Genomic DNA, 15,138 nt, shown 5'->3' on the forward strand with positions numbered 1-15,138 from the left:
GTCATCGAGATTCCTATGCCAATAACAACATGTTGCCTTAATACGAGAAGTGGTTTACTCCTTTGAATACTCTCTCTCTCTCTCTCTGGCTATCTCTTTTTATCTTTCTCTGTCCCTCCCATCTCTCTCAGCCTCACTTCCTTTTGCTAACCTCTTGCTCTCTCTCTCAAACTTTCTGTCTTCCACCAAATGCCCTTCTTCCTTCTTCTCACTTTGCAAAGGTAGCAACTCACCTCCTACATCTAGTAAGCAGTAGATGTAAATACCACACCAAATCACAGTGTAAATAGGGATTGCTAGAATGGCAGGTAGCCCGAGACAGATAGTCTCATACAGAGTAGGACCATGCTGCATTTCATGGTCTAGCAGATGTGCCACCAGACATGCTGCTGCTTCAACAATGCCAAAGTAGAAAAATATATTTTTTCTAATCATAGACATTTTAGGAGAATATAGTGTGTGGTCAGTGTAACACTACACGATGAGCCTGATTTTATCTAGTATGCATGGGCAATGCAAATATTTACTTTGATTCACACTGGTTTGTGTTTGAGATTAGAGGGGAATAACAGTGCCCAATGCTAAGCTCAGCTCTCAAGCCTGCAACATGAAAACAGGGCTAACTTACAATCAACCAACAAGGCAGGGCCACTCCTATTGAATTAGGCCAGGATCTGCTGATCCTTGAAAGTAGGACAAATATGTCCTTGCTTCGCAATTCACCATCATCATTCATGCTTTCTGGAAAGCCTACGGTCTGTGCTTAACATTTTTTCCTGGAATTACATCAGAAGGCATCATTTTTATGCAGGAAAATAACTGAGGGAAGATGGGGGCTCCCTCTCTAATAACAGCAATCCCTTTTACTTCGGTGCCGTCTCTGCCTCCCTGGACCTATCACACAAAGTCACAATGTGTGTAAATGGCCTGAAAGACAAACCCTTGCCTATAACAAAAGGGTCGAAAAAAGCCACCTAGGTTAAGAGCAGTGGCTTCAAGCAAACTGAAGCAAAAGTTGAGACGGCTGAATTCAAAAGCTGCAGAACTTTCTCAGCCTCCTCAGATATCTAGGACCCCAAAAGTAATCGCTAAACAAGCATTAATAAGCCAACATGTCTGGCCTTAGCAAGCCAGTGGAATTTTTACATTTTTATTTATTTTTTATTGCAAGCATATGCCACAAACATAAAAGAAAAAAAATGTGGTGTCCATTTATATGCTATAAACAAGTTACTTTAAAAATAGTAACTTAATGACATTTTAATAGAACAACAGATAGGTGCATTTAAACAGGCATCGAACCCTCTTAAGTTTGAATGTACATCTCAGCAAAATAACATTCTTATTGGTGCAAATAAAGGTACTATTTTTTTTCACTACTGTAAACTGAAGACGAGGTTCAACTACACAAAAATTACAAAAACATGAAGCGCTAGACAATGGAACGAAAAAAACATTGACAAATTAAAGTATTAACCGAGGTCCACTTCTGTGAAAGGATGATGTGAAAATGCGTGCATGCAAAACGTCACCACTCACAATGTAAGAGAGCCAACGGCTGCAGTGTACTGGCCTATTGCCCCACGCTGGATTCAAAATATAAATGATGGACGTTAAACTGATTAATGAATGATGAGAGCTGACCCAAACCCTGCCCTGAATGTGTATGTTATTTATTTATGAATGTTTTTGACTAGATGAGGCTAGTGAAATAGATAAAGCTATCAATAGGCCAGATCAAAAAATCACTATTGAGGCAAAAAAAATCTGTTGTCTGATAGGAGCTCTTCAGCATTAGACAGTTAAACCAAAACTCCTTAACAATGAAATTGCACAACATGAAGGCGTTCATGGTTCATTAGTTAACTCAAAATTGGACTTGTCATAATGTGAGAAGGAGTGGTCTACCAAACAATAGCTTTGCTGCATTGTGTGCAAAATATAGCAGCAAGAATGGATTACCCTGCTACTTTAGTTACCAGTTTAACCATTTCTTTAGAGTATTATGGTTGGTGTTCAAGTGTAGCGGAGGACTTGTCCCAGTCTAGCTGTATACAAAATGACTGCCAATTCAGCATTTTTTAGGCAAGCAGTCTAGGCTTCTAACACCATCCAAGAGCCAAACTTCCATGGAAAAGAGACTGGCAATGTGCTACAATAGGCCCAACGATCTGCAACTCTTTTTCTCCAGACATTAAAGAAACTAAATCTGAGCTGGCGTTCAGGGAAAAAAAACTAAAAATGGTCTAATTCAGGAGTTAATCAGCTCCTCTTTTTGATGTACTGATTTTCTTCGGTGTTGTCTTTTTGCGGTTCTACACAAAAGATTATTATTTTATTGATGCTGGCACCTACAGACAAGTTTGTGGCATGTGCATTATAAATAAATAAATCAATCAAAATAAGAATGATGCAAGTTAACACTGCCAGAGCATCTGCTTGGCTCTCCTCATGACATGTACATTTGCATTAAAAGGAATTTCTCAAAAGCTAAGAGATTCAAAAACAGACTTTGTGAATTAAGGAGAATACAAGGCACTTTACAGCACTGTATTAAAGAGCAGCCAAAGGTTATCAAGCTGCTCCAACAGTGTACGTGAAGGTGAAGGATGAACAGGTGAATTTTAATTTTGACATCCTTATGAAAGCATAGTCAGTGGTGTCTAGAAGTTAATTTAAGGGAGGGCACATAAGATATATATATATATACTGTGTTCCATAGGGCATTTAGTTTTTGGGCTTGCTTATCACTTTGGTGCAGTTTGACGCATCTTCACGAAACGTGCCCCAAAGAAGTTAATTCCCCTCCGCTTCTTTCTAGAAAGTTTTGCAGTGATCCGCCAAACAGGGGTCAAGGGTTGGTATAACACTGACAGTCAACTTCACAAAGGCGAGGGAGAGGGAACATCGCCTGGAGCCCGATCTGAAGGAAAAATTACTGAACTGTCCTGGGTGCCAAGATATGTTGCCTACGAGTGATGGAAGTAAGAACCAATCAAGCAAAATAAGAGGATAACGGAAGGTTTTACTGTAATTGAACCTGGCATAGGGATCAGTGGATAGAGACTCGCTAAGTAAGTGCACCACAGGACTCATGGTACTGAGGGATTGTGCACTTTGACATTTTGGGTGTCAGGCACTTGGAATGATGGCCAATTTGGTAAGCCAAATTGAAGCCAGGATAAGCGCCTGCTGGTGACCTGTGTGCCCCACAAAGGAGCTATGTGTCTGCAACACTGCAAAGTGCGCCAAGTGTGTCGTTAGGTCTCAGCCAGTCATAAAGTGAAATGATCTGAAAGGTGCCCTGAGGGTGCCTCATGAAGAATTGAGGTTGTCACCTGAAGGCACAGTGTGCCGAAGATTGCATCTGACTTCCCCTGCACCAAAGAATCCTCATCCTCAGATGCATGGTCATAGTTTTCAAGAAGATGAGCCAAGAACTCACTGAAGTAAGGGAGTGAGCCATGCCACGAGCCAAGTACCCAGTGGACTGCAGAACTGTGCTGCAATCTGCATTCTGCCATCTGGAAGAGGGGCCCTAAAAGAAACCTCATCTCCTGCAGTGACCCACCAAGTGACACACTGCACGGCTGTCTGCTGCCAGCCCCTGAGAAGACTGCCCCATGCCACCAGGAATCTTCCTTCTGACTGTAAGATCCTGTCACTGCGGAAGGTCGGAACCCAGTCCATCACTGCTGCTACAAGCAAGGAGAGAGACTGAATGGTTCCCAGCCCAACAAACTGAGTGCTAATACAAACCTGGTTGGGGGAGAAAGACACCCAAGCTGCACTCACAGACCTACCTCTAACACTGATCTTGGGATGTCAGTGAACGGGGGGACCCACTAGAGACTGGTAGAGGCCCAGACAGTAGATGCACCAGGAGTACATAGCCTTTAAGCCATGAAATAGGTATCTGTGCATTTTTGAGTGTGTAGTGGAAGTCTGTGTTTTCTGTATAATACAATAATTGTATTTTCCATCAAGAGAATCACTGTGCTGGACCCTGATCTTATTTTGAACTGGGGCAGCAGTGCGGGTAGTAATCATGAGCCTGAGTAAACACTGCACTAATGTCCCTCAGAAGCCTGTGACTGCTCGCCACGCTACCACTGAGAGTCAAGTGCTAAAAAGGTTGTACTTGGCCCCCTTAGCAGATCCATAGTAAGGGCCTGATTTAGATGTTGGCGGATGAATACTCTGTCACAATGGTGACAGATTTCCCATCCGCCTAAATATAAATCCCCTTGTATCCTATAGGATTTATATTTCAGTGGACGGGGTATCCATCACCATTGTGACGGAGTATCTTGTCCGTCAAGATCTAAATCAGGCCCAAAGACTGGGCCTTGGTCAGCAGAGGCAAAATATCTCATCCCCATAGCTGTGGCCCAGTAGCCCATACCTGCCCTGTGGCATTCTGAACAAGGTCTGAGAGTACCCCCATGTTCTATCACTTTGTGCTCTGTCTGAGAAATCTCTGCTCCTGGCCAAGCTTGTCTTCAACAAGCCTTCAACTGTCATGCATCTCGAGGAGCCCCATTCTTGACAATTTTTTTGAGGTATGTAGGGCTCAATAGATTCCTCACTTATGTCTTCTGACCTGATGCTAAATATACTAGCATTTTTTCTGTGCCGAGAAAGAGAAAGCCCCAAAAGGGTTGTTACTTTTCATCCTTGCTTTGTTCATCTAATTTGTAAATATCTTAAGAAATAGTCCCTTCATGGTCTCTTTTTGTACCCCTACTATTTTTCTATAGGCTTCATCTGCTATAATCAATTACCTGGCGCAAACAGATTAAGACACTGCAATGTACTTGTACTTAATTTTTGGCAATCTGATCACTTGATTCTAACCACTTGGTTATTTAGAAATTCATTATTTAGAAACTGAGAAAAAGAACGTTTGAGGTGGCAATTTAATAGGTAAGAACCAATAAACGTACTGTTAGCAGTGTAAATGCACCATGAAAATAGAATTGGAAGGATTACGAATGCTTGGCAGGCCATTTGAAGACGCAGAGTTTAGATGAAGACATAAAGGCTGCCTCGCCAAACTTCAGGAGCATAAGAAGAACTAAAAAAAGACTATCAGATAAGTGAACGTGACAACTGGTGCCATGCCAAAACCTAGACAAAGGAAACATATTATACAGTTACATGATGTTAGTGACTCACTGTGTGTATAGTTCTAAAGCATATCCTTCCAGTGATGGCATCTATCCGCACTGGCATCTGAAATATAGCAAACATTGTTGCTGCACTTTAGAAAAGTCAATGTTTTTAAGAGGTTAAAGCACCACAAAACAAGAAGTTCACTAAAGAAGGACAGGAGAAAGCATGCTATCATGCGTAAAGCTATGGCATATTTTATGCCCATTGAGGAAAGAAACGACATGCATAGCAAGGTCTTCTAAGGACCAGCTGTCTTATATACTCCAACACTTTATCTTCCTGTGTTTTCAGGCTGTACTAATAGAGAAAAGGCATTGCAGCAATTTTTTGTTAAACTAAAATGACAAAAGAGTTTTCCTTTTTATTTGCTTGCCTTTCTTTAGATCCATTCTCACAAGTTGACTAAAATCACAGTGTGCATGACAAGGCACATGAATACATTGATGCCATTTTGGATGGTTTGTACATGGGTATTGATGCACTGGCAACCATTCTGACATTAACTAATGCCTACGCATACAACAACTGCCAAAGCCAGTAGCTTAGCCTTTTTCAGGCAAGACCAATTGGCTTTGCCAATGCATGTTTCTCTTATCCGACTTACAGCATGTTTAGGTGCATTGATATGTTTCTGAGTTAGTGGTCCCAAAGTTGATTTAAGTCGTGTGCATCCATGTGATGACCTAAATAAGCATTGATCTATAGGTATGGTGTACTGTGGCAATGTACTCCAACGGAGGTAGCAGGGCAACCATCCTTACATTCCCAAATCCAGGTTCAAGTGTATAGTCCTACTGGCACTCTGTTTCCTATGGCATTTGACCTTTTCACATTTGTTATGGTAGACATCTGCAATGATTGCTCCGGACTGACTAGGTCTGGCCCTGGTGAACCGTCATCTAACTTTTTAAAAAAAGTTCTACAGAACAGAAGCCATCTGTAGTCACAAGGCAGGTTTGGGTGTGGGATACATTGCATGCTCAACTGTCAGTGCCAGGCTGAGGTTTGGTACAGAACTTTTACATGTCCCAGTGCATGACGATTCTCAGCTCAGTATCCACGAGGGAGCAACATTATCTTGTCTATGTTTCCTTTTTATTAATCGGCTAAAGTACAGAAATTCATGGCTACCGCTAAAGGTGTAGTGAGAACTGCAGAAGATGCATGATGAAAGGAAAATACATTGGAAGAGAACAGAGATCATTAGCATGACATGTGAACTCATCTTAACTCGATCTTAACATCCACTACGAAAAACTGATGTGCACAACCACAAACATGCTATGCTCTTTGCAAACAGAATTAAATAGGATAGGCATGGAGGTCAGTGGTATCTGTCCCAGTTTCCTCCTAACACAATTTGTGATTATAGGCAAAACATGGCCTGTTGTGTTTTCTGCCATCTCACCTCGTAGTGTCTGGATGCCTCGCGATGTTTTGATAGTCCTTAAGGTGCGTGTGTTTCCTCATTAACATTACGTTTTAGAAACATTATGAATAAGGAACAGCTATAACTTTTAACAATTGACTTGAAGTAGGTTTACCACAAATGTTGTGCGTGCATTTGCCTCAAAACACCCATCAAAGTTATTTCTCAAACTCTGATGATGCACGTTCAGCTCGTGGACACTAGAGATGAGCACATTCAACCCCAAGTGCTCTAAGTAAGGCGTTGATATGGTGCTTAGGTTCTTTGATCCGAGAAAAAACATACCAACATTACCAGGAATTTTTTATGTTTCTTATATTACATAAACAACTCTGTAAATCCTTCCTAGTTTCTGAGTTCACTAATTCACATAGTTTATCATTTTCATCCCATTGCTCTTTATGGTTTATGGGTCCTGCTCTTCTATAGAGTATAGGTTTCCATCAGGGAGGGGAAGTTCCCATTTGAGCTCTTTCGTGGCATACAATGCTTGTCTTTATTTTCTTTTAAGATTTCAATTCATCTTATGGACTGAATTTCAATACTTCCCTGTCTGTGACAAAAGCATTACTTTTGTAAGTAATATCATTTTTAAATATTAATTTACTGAACGTTTGTACGCTGTATTTCATGTGTTTAGACCGCTGCAGTTTTATTCTTTAGCCCATTGCTATTAAAGAGCACACAGTTCACGGGCCTCTTTTACATGTTCTTAAACAAGGAACAGAGCGGTTCGGAATCTGAGAGAACTGTGAACAGTTTGCAATGCACGTGCAATTCTGTAGCCAAGGGCCAGATGTAGCAAAGGGTTTTACCCATTCTGTCCTTATGGGAAAATGTGCTCGTACCTATGGCCCCAAGTGTTTCTTTAAACTATTTATTTGCACTATTTTAACAACATGGTCGGCATTGATATGCTTAAAACGAAATGCAAAAATTGCATGCGACCTGCTTTACAGAATAACGAGCGTGTAAAGTTCTTGCCCCCTTCCACGACGGAACTCTACGCTGGCACGTTTCATTGACGCACTGATTGTAGTCACATTTGTCTTCAGCTCACGAGCGGGAGATTCTGATAATAGAACACGCGTCAACCACACCTCTCTCTATCTCAGAGCTTTAATAGCTGTCGCACAACAGAACCTCAACAGGCTGCCTCAGTACTATATCACTCACTCTGTGCTCCACTCCCCCTAAAAATAACACAACCTTCAGCGGAACAAGATGCACAAGCTGGCGTGTTTATTCAAAACACACCCTGCAGAACAATTTGTTCAGAGCACGCCTTTTGCTTATTGTTGCCCCGCATCGCTGTTGTCATGTCTGAACGTATCCTGCCATGCAACAATGAATCTCCCAGTCTATTGTATAAATAAGAGAGGAGCTGCCTCACTCGTGCCAAGGAGTGAACGTCCATCCCGCTTCCAGCTTTCAAAAAAAGGGGGCAGTGTTACACAAGGAGAAAAACCAGAGTGATTTACCTGAACACACTGAGAAACAGTCTCTGCTTTGAAGTGGTGCTCTGCAATGGCTGGTATTTTATGAATCAGCAGAGGTAGCACATTGTTATCTCTCGGTAGTATGCGTAAACATTGTATGTGTGTGGAAATATGCATGACTGGGCTTGCTGCTATTTTGTTAGGAACCAGTTCTAAACCTGAACCTCATATTTTTTTAATGATTGGTGGTAGTGGGAAGATGTAAATATTACTAACAGTAAAAATGGAGTGCAGTGATTAAGGGCCTGATTTAGACCCTGGTGGAGGGGGTTACTCCGTCACAAACGGAACGGATATCGCGATCGCAGTATTACAATCCCATTGGGATATCAGTGATGCTTGTGATGGAGTAACCCCTCCGCCAGGTATAAATCAGGCCCTAGTGTTTTCAGATAATTCATACTGGCTTGTGACACTGTAAATGACAAGTCTTGATGCTACCCTCCTCAGTGGTACTCATTTCTTCAGCCTCAGAAGAGATAAATTCAGGATTGGATGCATCAAGAGTTACTTTTGCATCTTTGCAGCAACGGTTAGCGCTTCCATAGGATGAGTTATGGCAACTGTCTAGGACGCCACCCCTAGGTCTTGAGTTGTTCTTGCCAGTAAGATGCTGTTTTGTGTGGCACATCGGAAGATTTCGGAGTTGGCCAGTATGCAACAGGTATCTTAACATAAAAGTCTATCTTATTGAGGTGGGTGAGCCACTGGAAGCTCGTGCCAGCCTTGAGCGTGAATCCTGGCTCTAGCTCAGCTCGAGGTCCAGCTGGAAGTTCAAGTCCATTACAAGCCAAGCTTTCATGTGGCTTCTGACTGCCTACCTCCCTTTATTCAGGATGTGGCCTTACGGCCAGAGCTGTGAACTTTAGGCTTAGAGAACTATATCCGAGTCTTGTTATCAGCTCCTGTGATTCTAGGCAAATTGCTTAATCTCCCTGTGCCTACAAACAAAGGACACTGACCTTTTGTAATGTAAGTGGTGCTTCAGGTCGAGGTTGCGCTATATAAAAACTACAGAAAAATGCACAAACAAAGCCTTAGCATAAGGAAAGAGAAATAGCTGCTTAGTGGCTGATATGTAGAAGTGAAAACAGAAAAATCTGGGTAAATAGCAGCTTCTCCAGCTTAAACTGTTTGATCTTAGGCAACTATTTTCTTTCGCCAAAACAAAACTCATTATTGTGTATGCTTTTAAATTTTAAAGAGACTTTATCATATTTAGTTGATATTTTATGTATTATTTATATGGGAAACATTTTCAAGACGTGCATGTGCAAGTGCTCCGAGATTCGAGCCACACCGACTTGGCTTGGTTCAGGATCAGCTCTCCCTGTTAATTTGCTGGCTCTGCCACCTCTCCTATCTCACCAAGCACTGTGACACCAGTGCTTGTAATATACTGGCTATTTTATCTATCTCAGCAGTACACAGAAAGAAAACCTTGTTATTTAAGAATTATGTTCCACCTGCACACAAAATTTAAGAAAACTGCATGCAATACCATGACAAAAAATCTTCAGGTTCATATTACAACTGGGTTGAAAAGAATTAGGGGCCAATTTAGAGTTTGGTGGACAGGGTAATCTGCAACAAATGTGGTGGAGTACCCTCACCATTAAACTCTTGGTCATCCTGCTCTATTTTGAATTTGCTTGAATACCTTCTTTCTAAATGCGCTGTCTCCCCTGACTCTTGTCACTGGAAATCATACCCTTGATAGGCCAGTAGGTCAGGGCCTTTCAGAGTAAGGACATCTGACTGCCAACCCTATTTAGAATGGATGGTCACTGCAAGGGAAAACATGGTGGTACCGAACAGATACAAATATATATATATATGTATATATATATATATTACTACACTCTGGGAGAAAACTCGCAGGGTGTGGGGGACATTAGTGTATTTGTGTATTTGTTGTTCAGAAACAAACTCCAGTTTTGAAAGTTGATTTTTGAAAAACAAAAAAAGTTTAGTGCATGGCTGTCTGAAAAGCAGGGGCATGCACCACAGCTACAGTGCCTTCAGAGGAACCACAATCACAGAGGTTCCTCCGAGGCACAGGAATCAGATCAACGTTGGGCCAGTGGTGATCTCTAAATATGGCAGACAATGCTCTGCTAGGTTGGAATATTTAATGAACTCTTACACCCTAACAGATGGGCAGGCAACTCACCAAACTCTAAATCAGCCTGCTATTCTAGAAAGTTGGGATATCCGGTGCAATCCGTGTTAAGACTTTAAGTGAACAAAATACGTTTTACAAAAGCACCATTCTCATAATTGCTGCTCTTTTTTATGGCTGCCACACAAGGTTTTGTTGTTATGGCCTCAGGAGGCCCCATGGACAGCTAAAGAAAATTATTCAGGGGAAATCTACTTTTGAACAGTGTTGGCAAACATGATTTTCCTTTAATTAAAGTGAAAATAGAATGAATAAAAAACGACGTACTCTGCCTACATTCCAGAGTGTAGCTTAATGCAAGGCAGGAACACAAATTAATTAAGGTAAGACAATAGCCAAAAGGTGCCTCCTAGTAGTGGTACTATGTTACTGTAAAAAAAAAAAACAATAAACATCACCATTTGTATCAGTGTATGGGAGCTCTTTATTAGGCAAAATGATATCTAATCTGAAGTGCTAAATATCCTCACAGTGTTCCTGTTTCTACGACATGTGCACTGTCCTTTCCAAAAGAAGGCTTCAAGATTTGATGTATCTCACAACCATGAGTATTTGGAGATTTTTTATTTTGTATCTTGTTTTGTAACCTAAATGCATTCCATGTCTAAAGGTTGTCACTGTGGGCTGGAGTCAAGCCAGATTTTCATGATATCCACATCAGCTAAATTTTCATGAAATCGGTGGTCAACGTCTGCCGAAACTACTAGCATTGGTGTTCCAATACTTTTTTCATTATTTAAAATCATCAGTCACTATATTCTATAAAATATGAAGAAAAAAAAACATTCCTGAATGCGCATCCCTTGTCAGACACAATCTGTTTCTGCTGCAGACATTATCACAGAAGAGACGTGGCTTCAGTGGATGTCTATCCTTAAACCTATACTCTCACTGGGCTGGGTATATGACTTGTTATCAAACCACTTTGTTCCCACTGAGGGTAAATGTTTGACCACTAGCCTTTTGAATGTGCACATCAGAGCTTGAAAGGCTTTTTCGGCAATCTCACCCACTCATCTAAGCACCTTTGATTGCCTCCAAGAATATAATCTCAACATTTCGAAACCTAAAACTGCTTCTTTCACGTGCTAATTCAAGTAATGTGACAAAATGCCCCATGTCGTGTTTGAAACCTTAATCCAGGTCTAGATATTTTTCTAAAAACACTTTACATTCAGGAACTTGCAGATTCTGTTTTTTATTGTAAAGCTATTAGGGGGTGAACACTTCAGCTCATGGCTCTTTCTACTGGCATTGCCCAGGGCAACACAGATCAACCCTAATCATCAGTCTCCTTACCAACTGCCATCATGGATTATCATCCCACATCACACCTCCCAGACATTTGTCTACATTTAAACCCCTGCATACAATAGATTAAATGTGAGTTGTTTACATGTCCAGCAGCTATCCTCAAAATTTGCCATGACTATGACAATCATGGAATAATTTTGTACCCTCCAGAAGACTCTTTCAAAGCTTGCAAAAGTAGTATGTTTTGGCAACTTTGAAGTTTGAGGGCAGGGATCAGAAGGCAGCATAGTGTAAGGGACTCACGTCATTACAATACCTTTTCACTCCTGCAGTTATTCAGACTCATACTGTTCATGGAGGCTAGTTTCCCATCATCTCCATGTGGCTGCTGTTGCTGCTCCCTCTGAATCTGCTCCCTCATCTTCCGAGCTTCCTGGATGGCCTTCAGAACAGTGTCCTGGTCTCCAAAGAGAGCAGGTGAGTTAAGGCTGGAGAGGATATCTAGAAAAAGAGGCACATGACATCAGAACTTCTCAACCATGTTACACAACTCCAGGAAAAACAACTAAACATGTATTTTGTTTTGTAAGATTCTCCTAAAGACACTGTAATACTCTAGCTATGGCAATTATTTTATGTTTGACTTGACAAAGTTAACCATTGAAACAGATCACTTCTCCTACTAGGAAACTTTTCACTTCCATGACATGATTTTGAAATTGCTATAACTTTGCACAGGGGTTAGGTGTTTTAATGACACCCGAACTTGATATGACTTTGCCTGATCATGGTGGACCAAAGCAGATGGAACTTCTGACCTAGAGTCCTTCTGTCAATGTTAGATGTGTCCTTGGAGCAGGGAGCTCTGCTTCGGTTCTTCTTATGTTTACTATATGTGTTAAACTCTACGAGGGCAGTGCACTTTGTTTGATGCATATCTGAATGTATAATAGAGCCTAAGGGCAATATTCCCATAAGGGAGCCAGAAGTGCCTTTAAGCATTATTGTGCAACATTTAGTTTAGTTTGAACTGTTTTGCAAATGGTATAAAGTTCACACCGTTTGAGAAGTGTGTCAACTTTGCAAGACTTTTCCTGTGTAGGAAAATGTTTTTTATGAAATTATTTTCCTACACAATGATTTTCCTATTGAGAGTTGATATTCCAGGTATTTGCAAAACATTATAAAGGCTGTGAAGTGTTAAAAAAAAACTTCAGGCAGTTCTCAGAGGGAAATCTTCACAACTTTGTGACGTTTTAAGGAGGCACACTACATGAAATCCCCATACCAGGGAATGTCAGTAAAATTCCTTTGGGTAATATATTTCCAAACACTGTATAAAGCCTAGAACTGTTTTTTTTGTAAACCCAGGACTATTAATAGCCAAATCAAAGAGACTCTTAATTCATGATTTAGAGAGTGAGTGCTTCATTAAAACTGCTGCTTCTAGCTCCAGGTTCATTATTTGTTATAAGAAAAGTTTCCAGCAGGCCAATAGAAATTTTTGAGTCTTCTGCCATCTCCTGACTGAGCACTTTGGGAGTAAGACAGGTTTAGTCTTCAATACTGGATATTTGTGTAAATTCTTTGATCATAATGGTAGGATACCAATGACTTGATTGTTCTGTGTGACAATTGTATACTTCCCAGTTGAAAGCATTCTTGTGGTGGATATAGTTAACAATGCATTTTTATGGTAGCACCAATCTTTTTAGAAGGGTTACGTTATGCTGTGTGGATCTTTGAAACATTATTGAGCGAGTAAATTTCAAAATAAAGTATAAATGATTGGATCTACTTGCAATGAGAAACGCAATCCCAACATAAAAAGGAAGATTAACAGGAGTTTTCTAAGATTCCACTAACATTTGCAACGGTTCTGCTCAATCATGTCAGCAGTGATGTACAAGAAGGTGCTTTACTTTTTGCTTGTGGTACACCTGAAAAGAGGCTTTAGGGTGATGACCACCTATTTTGGTTTACCGGAATTACCTAATACAAAGCATAATAAATGTAAAAAGAAAACTTGGATTAAAACAAAATATTTTTGTTCACTTAAAAACTCTCCCATGAAGATACAGAATTGTTCCATATGAAATCATTGTATTACCAGCTTTTTCAAGGAGGGTGTAAAATTCCATCTCTTCATGACCTTATCTGGTGCCTTTAATAGTCAGATTGCAAAATCCATATCCACACAACAAACCTGGACAGGGGTAAATGTGTGAGTGTTTCCAGGGTGGAAATAGGTTGAATGGAATGGGTTGAGGACAAGGGTGTAAAAAGCAAAGTACTCACGAGTTTTGATTGTTTGCAAACTTTATAGGTCATCCCCACCGCCCACAAAACCAACTCCCCCATTAGAAGTTTTAACTTATGCACAGTATTAAATCACACTGAGAATATTGTGCATGAGTACATCGTTTTACATGTGCAACTCTGCTTTTTGTAAATTGCTTACAATTGTAAGTGAAGCCATTTGTATGTGCAGGTTGAACATACATGTATAAAGGGTTGGTGAATTGAGACCATGGTGAACTGTGGTGGTATTCTGTACTTTTTTAGAGCGCAAATCATAACTGCTGTTCTGTAATCTTCCTAGATTTATAGCTCTCAAAGAGTAGAGAGTAGGAACTACATCTCCTTGACGAGTCCTATGAAAGGCAAAGTGAAAAAAGGATTGTCGTCCATGCTTCAAGACACTTATTTCTGTGGCCATCTGAAAAAACAATATTTCAGTAGGTTCTTTTGAAGAGAATGGCACTGGTTTGAAAAAGCCTTCTATAGTGAAGAGGTGGTTGGTGTGCCACACAGTGGTATTTTTATTAGATGAACGGGCTTCCAATAGGGGGTGTGAGAGACATTGAATTTTTAAAATCACATTATAAAGGTGTCCACTATGTCTTGTTCTAGGCATGCATGTGATAAAGACTTCATGTAATTTCCTATAGCCAAGATTATCTGCATATTCCTAAATTAAATTCTTTAAAGCAAAAGGATTCTTTTCTCCTTGTGTCACCAGGAGGGTTCTTAGATGATCCAAATGAGTTGAGTTCTATAGTTTGTGTAAGGTCCTGTGTCAGAGGAGGGTTAAGCCATGCTCTGCAGCACCTCTCCACTCCCCTTGGCTTTAGTATGTATTCCCATATTAAAACATTCTTTATTTTTTTGGGGGGGCGGGAACTGTGTGAGGGACTTTGAGGCTCTAGAAAAAAAAGAGAAGGGCTGGGTATGTATATGACTAAAGGCAAGACTGTGCAGAGCACACAAAGAGGGTGTTAGGTTGGTGACACCACATACATTTCTATTTATTTTATATCATTTTATATCAACCCTTGGTATCATTTCTAAGGGTACACACATTTACACAATTAGCAAACTAAGACACCCTCATTGGGTGACAGGCATAATGTTGTAAAGTTGGAAAGAAGGAACAAGAACTTCTGTTCCACAGTACAGAACTCATTTGCTAGGTCAAATTTTCTTACACAACTAAGGCCCTCATTACGAGTTACTTTCACCTGGAGATTTTGGACGCTGAAAACAGTTGAAAGTACAGGGCGATTGAGGAAATACCAGGGATTGGTCACGGAATTACC

The 15,138-nt window shown here is 40.6% G+C and overlaps 1 protein-coding gene across 15 annotated transcripts in view; it reads right to left on the reverse strand.

Annotated features, from left to right (window-relative positions):
• SOX6 (SRY-box transcription factor 6) overlaps positions 1-15,138 on the reverse strand; it is a 777,007-nt gene that overhangs the window by 104,542 nt on the left and 657,327 nt on the right. For 9 of the 15 annotated variants that reach the window (XM_069223720.1, XM_069223708.1, XM_069223713.1 and 6 more), the window contains 2 exons: positions 11,856-12,040; positions 5,179-5,235 (listed from right to left, as the gene is read on the reverse strand). In XM_069223720.1, the coding sequence (XP_069079821.1) occupies positions 5,179-5,235; positions 11,856-12,040 (242 nt within the window). The remainder of the gene's footprint in view (positions 1-5,178; positions 5,236-11,855; positions 12,041-15,138) is intronic. The other 6 variants (XM_069223718.1, XM_069223717.1, XM_069223719.1 and 3 more) reach the window with 1 other exon arrangement.

Source organism: Pleurodeles waltl, chromosome 3_1 (assembly GCF_031143425.1).
Source record: "Pleurodeles waltl isolate 20211129_DDA chromosome 3_1, aPleWal1.hap1.20221129, whole genome shotgun sequence".
NCBI classification, from domain to species: domain Eukaryota; kingdom Metazoa; phylum Chordata; class Amphibia; order Caudata; family Salamandridae; genus Pleurodeles; species Pleurodeles waltl.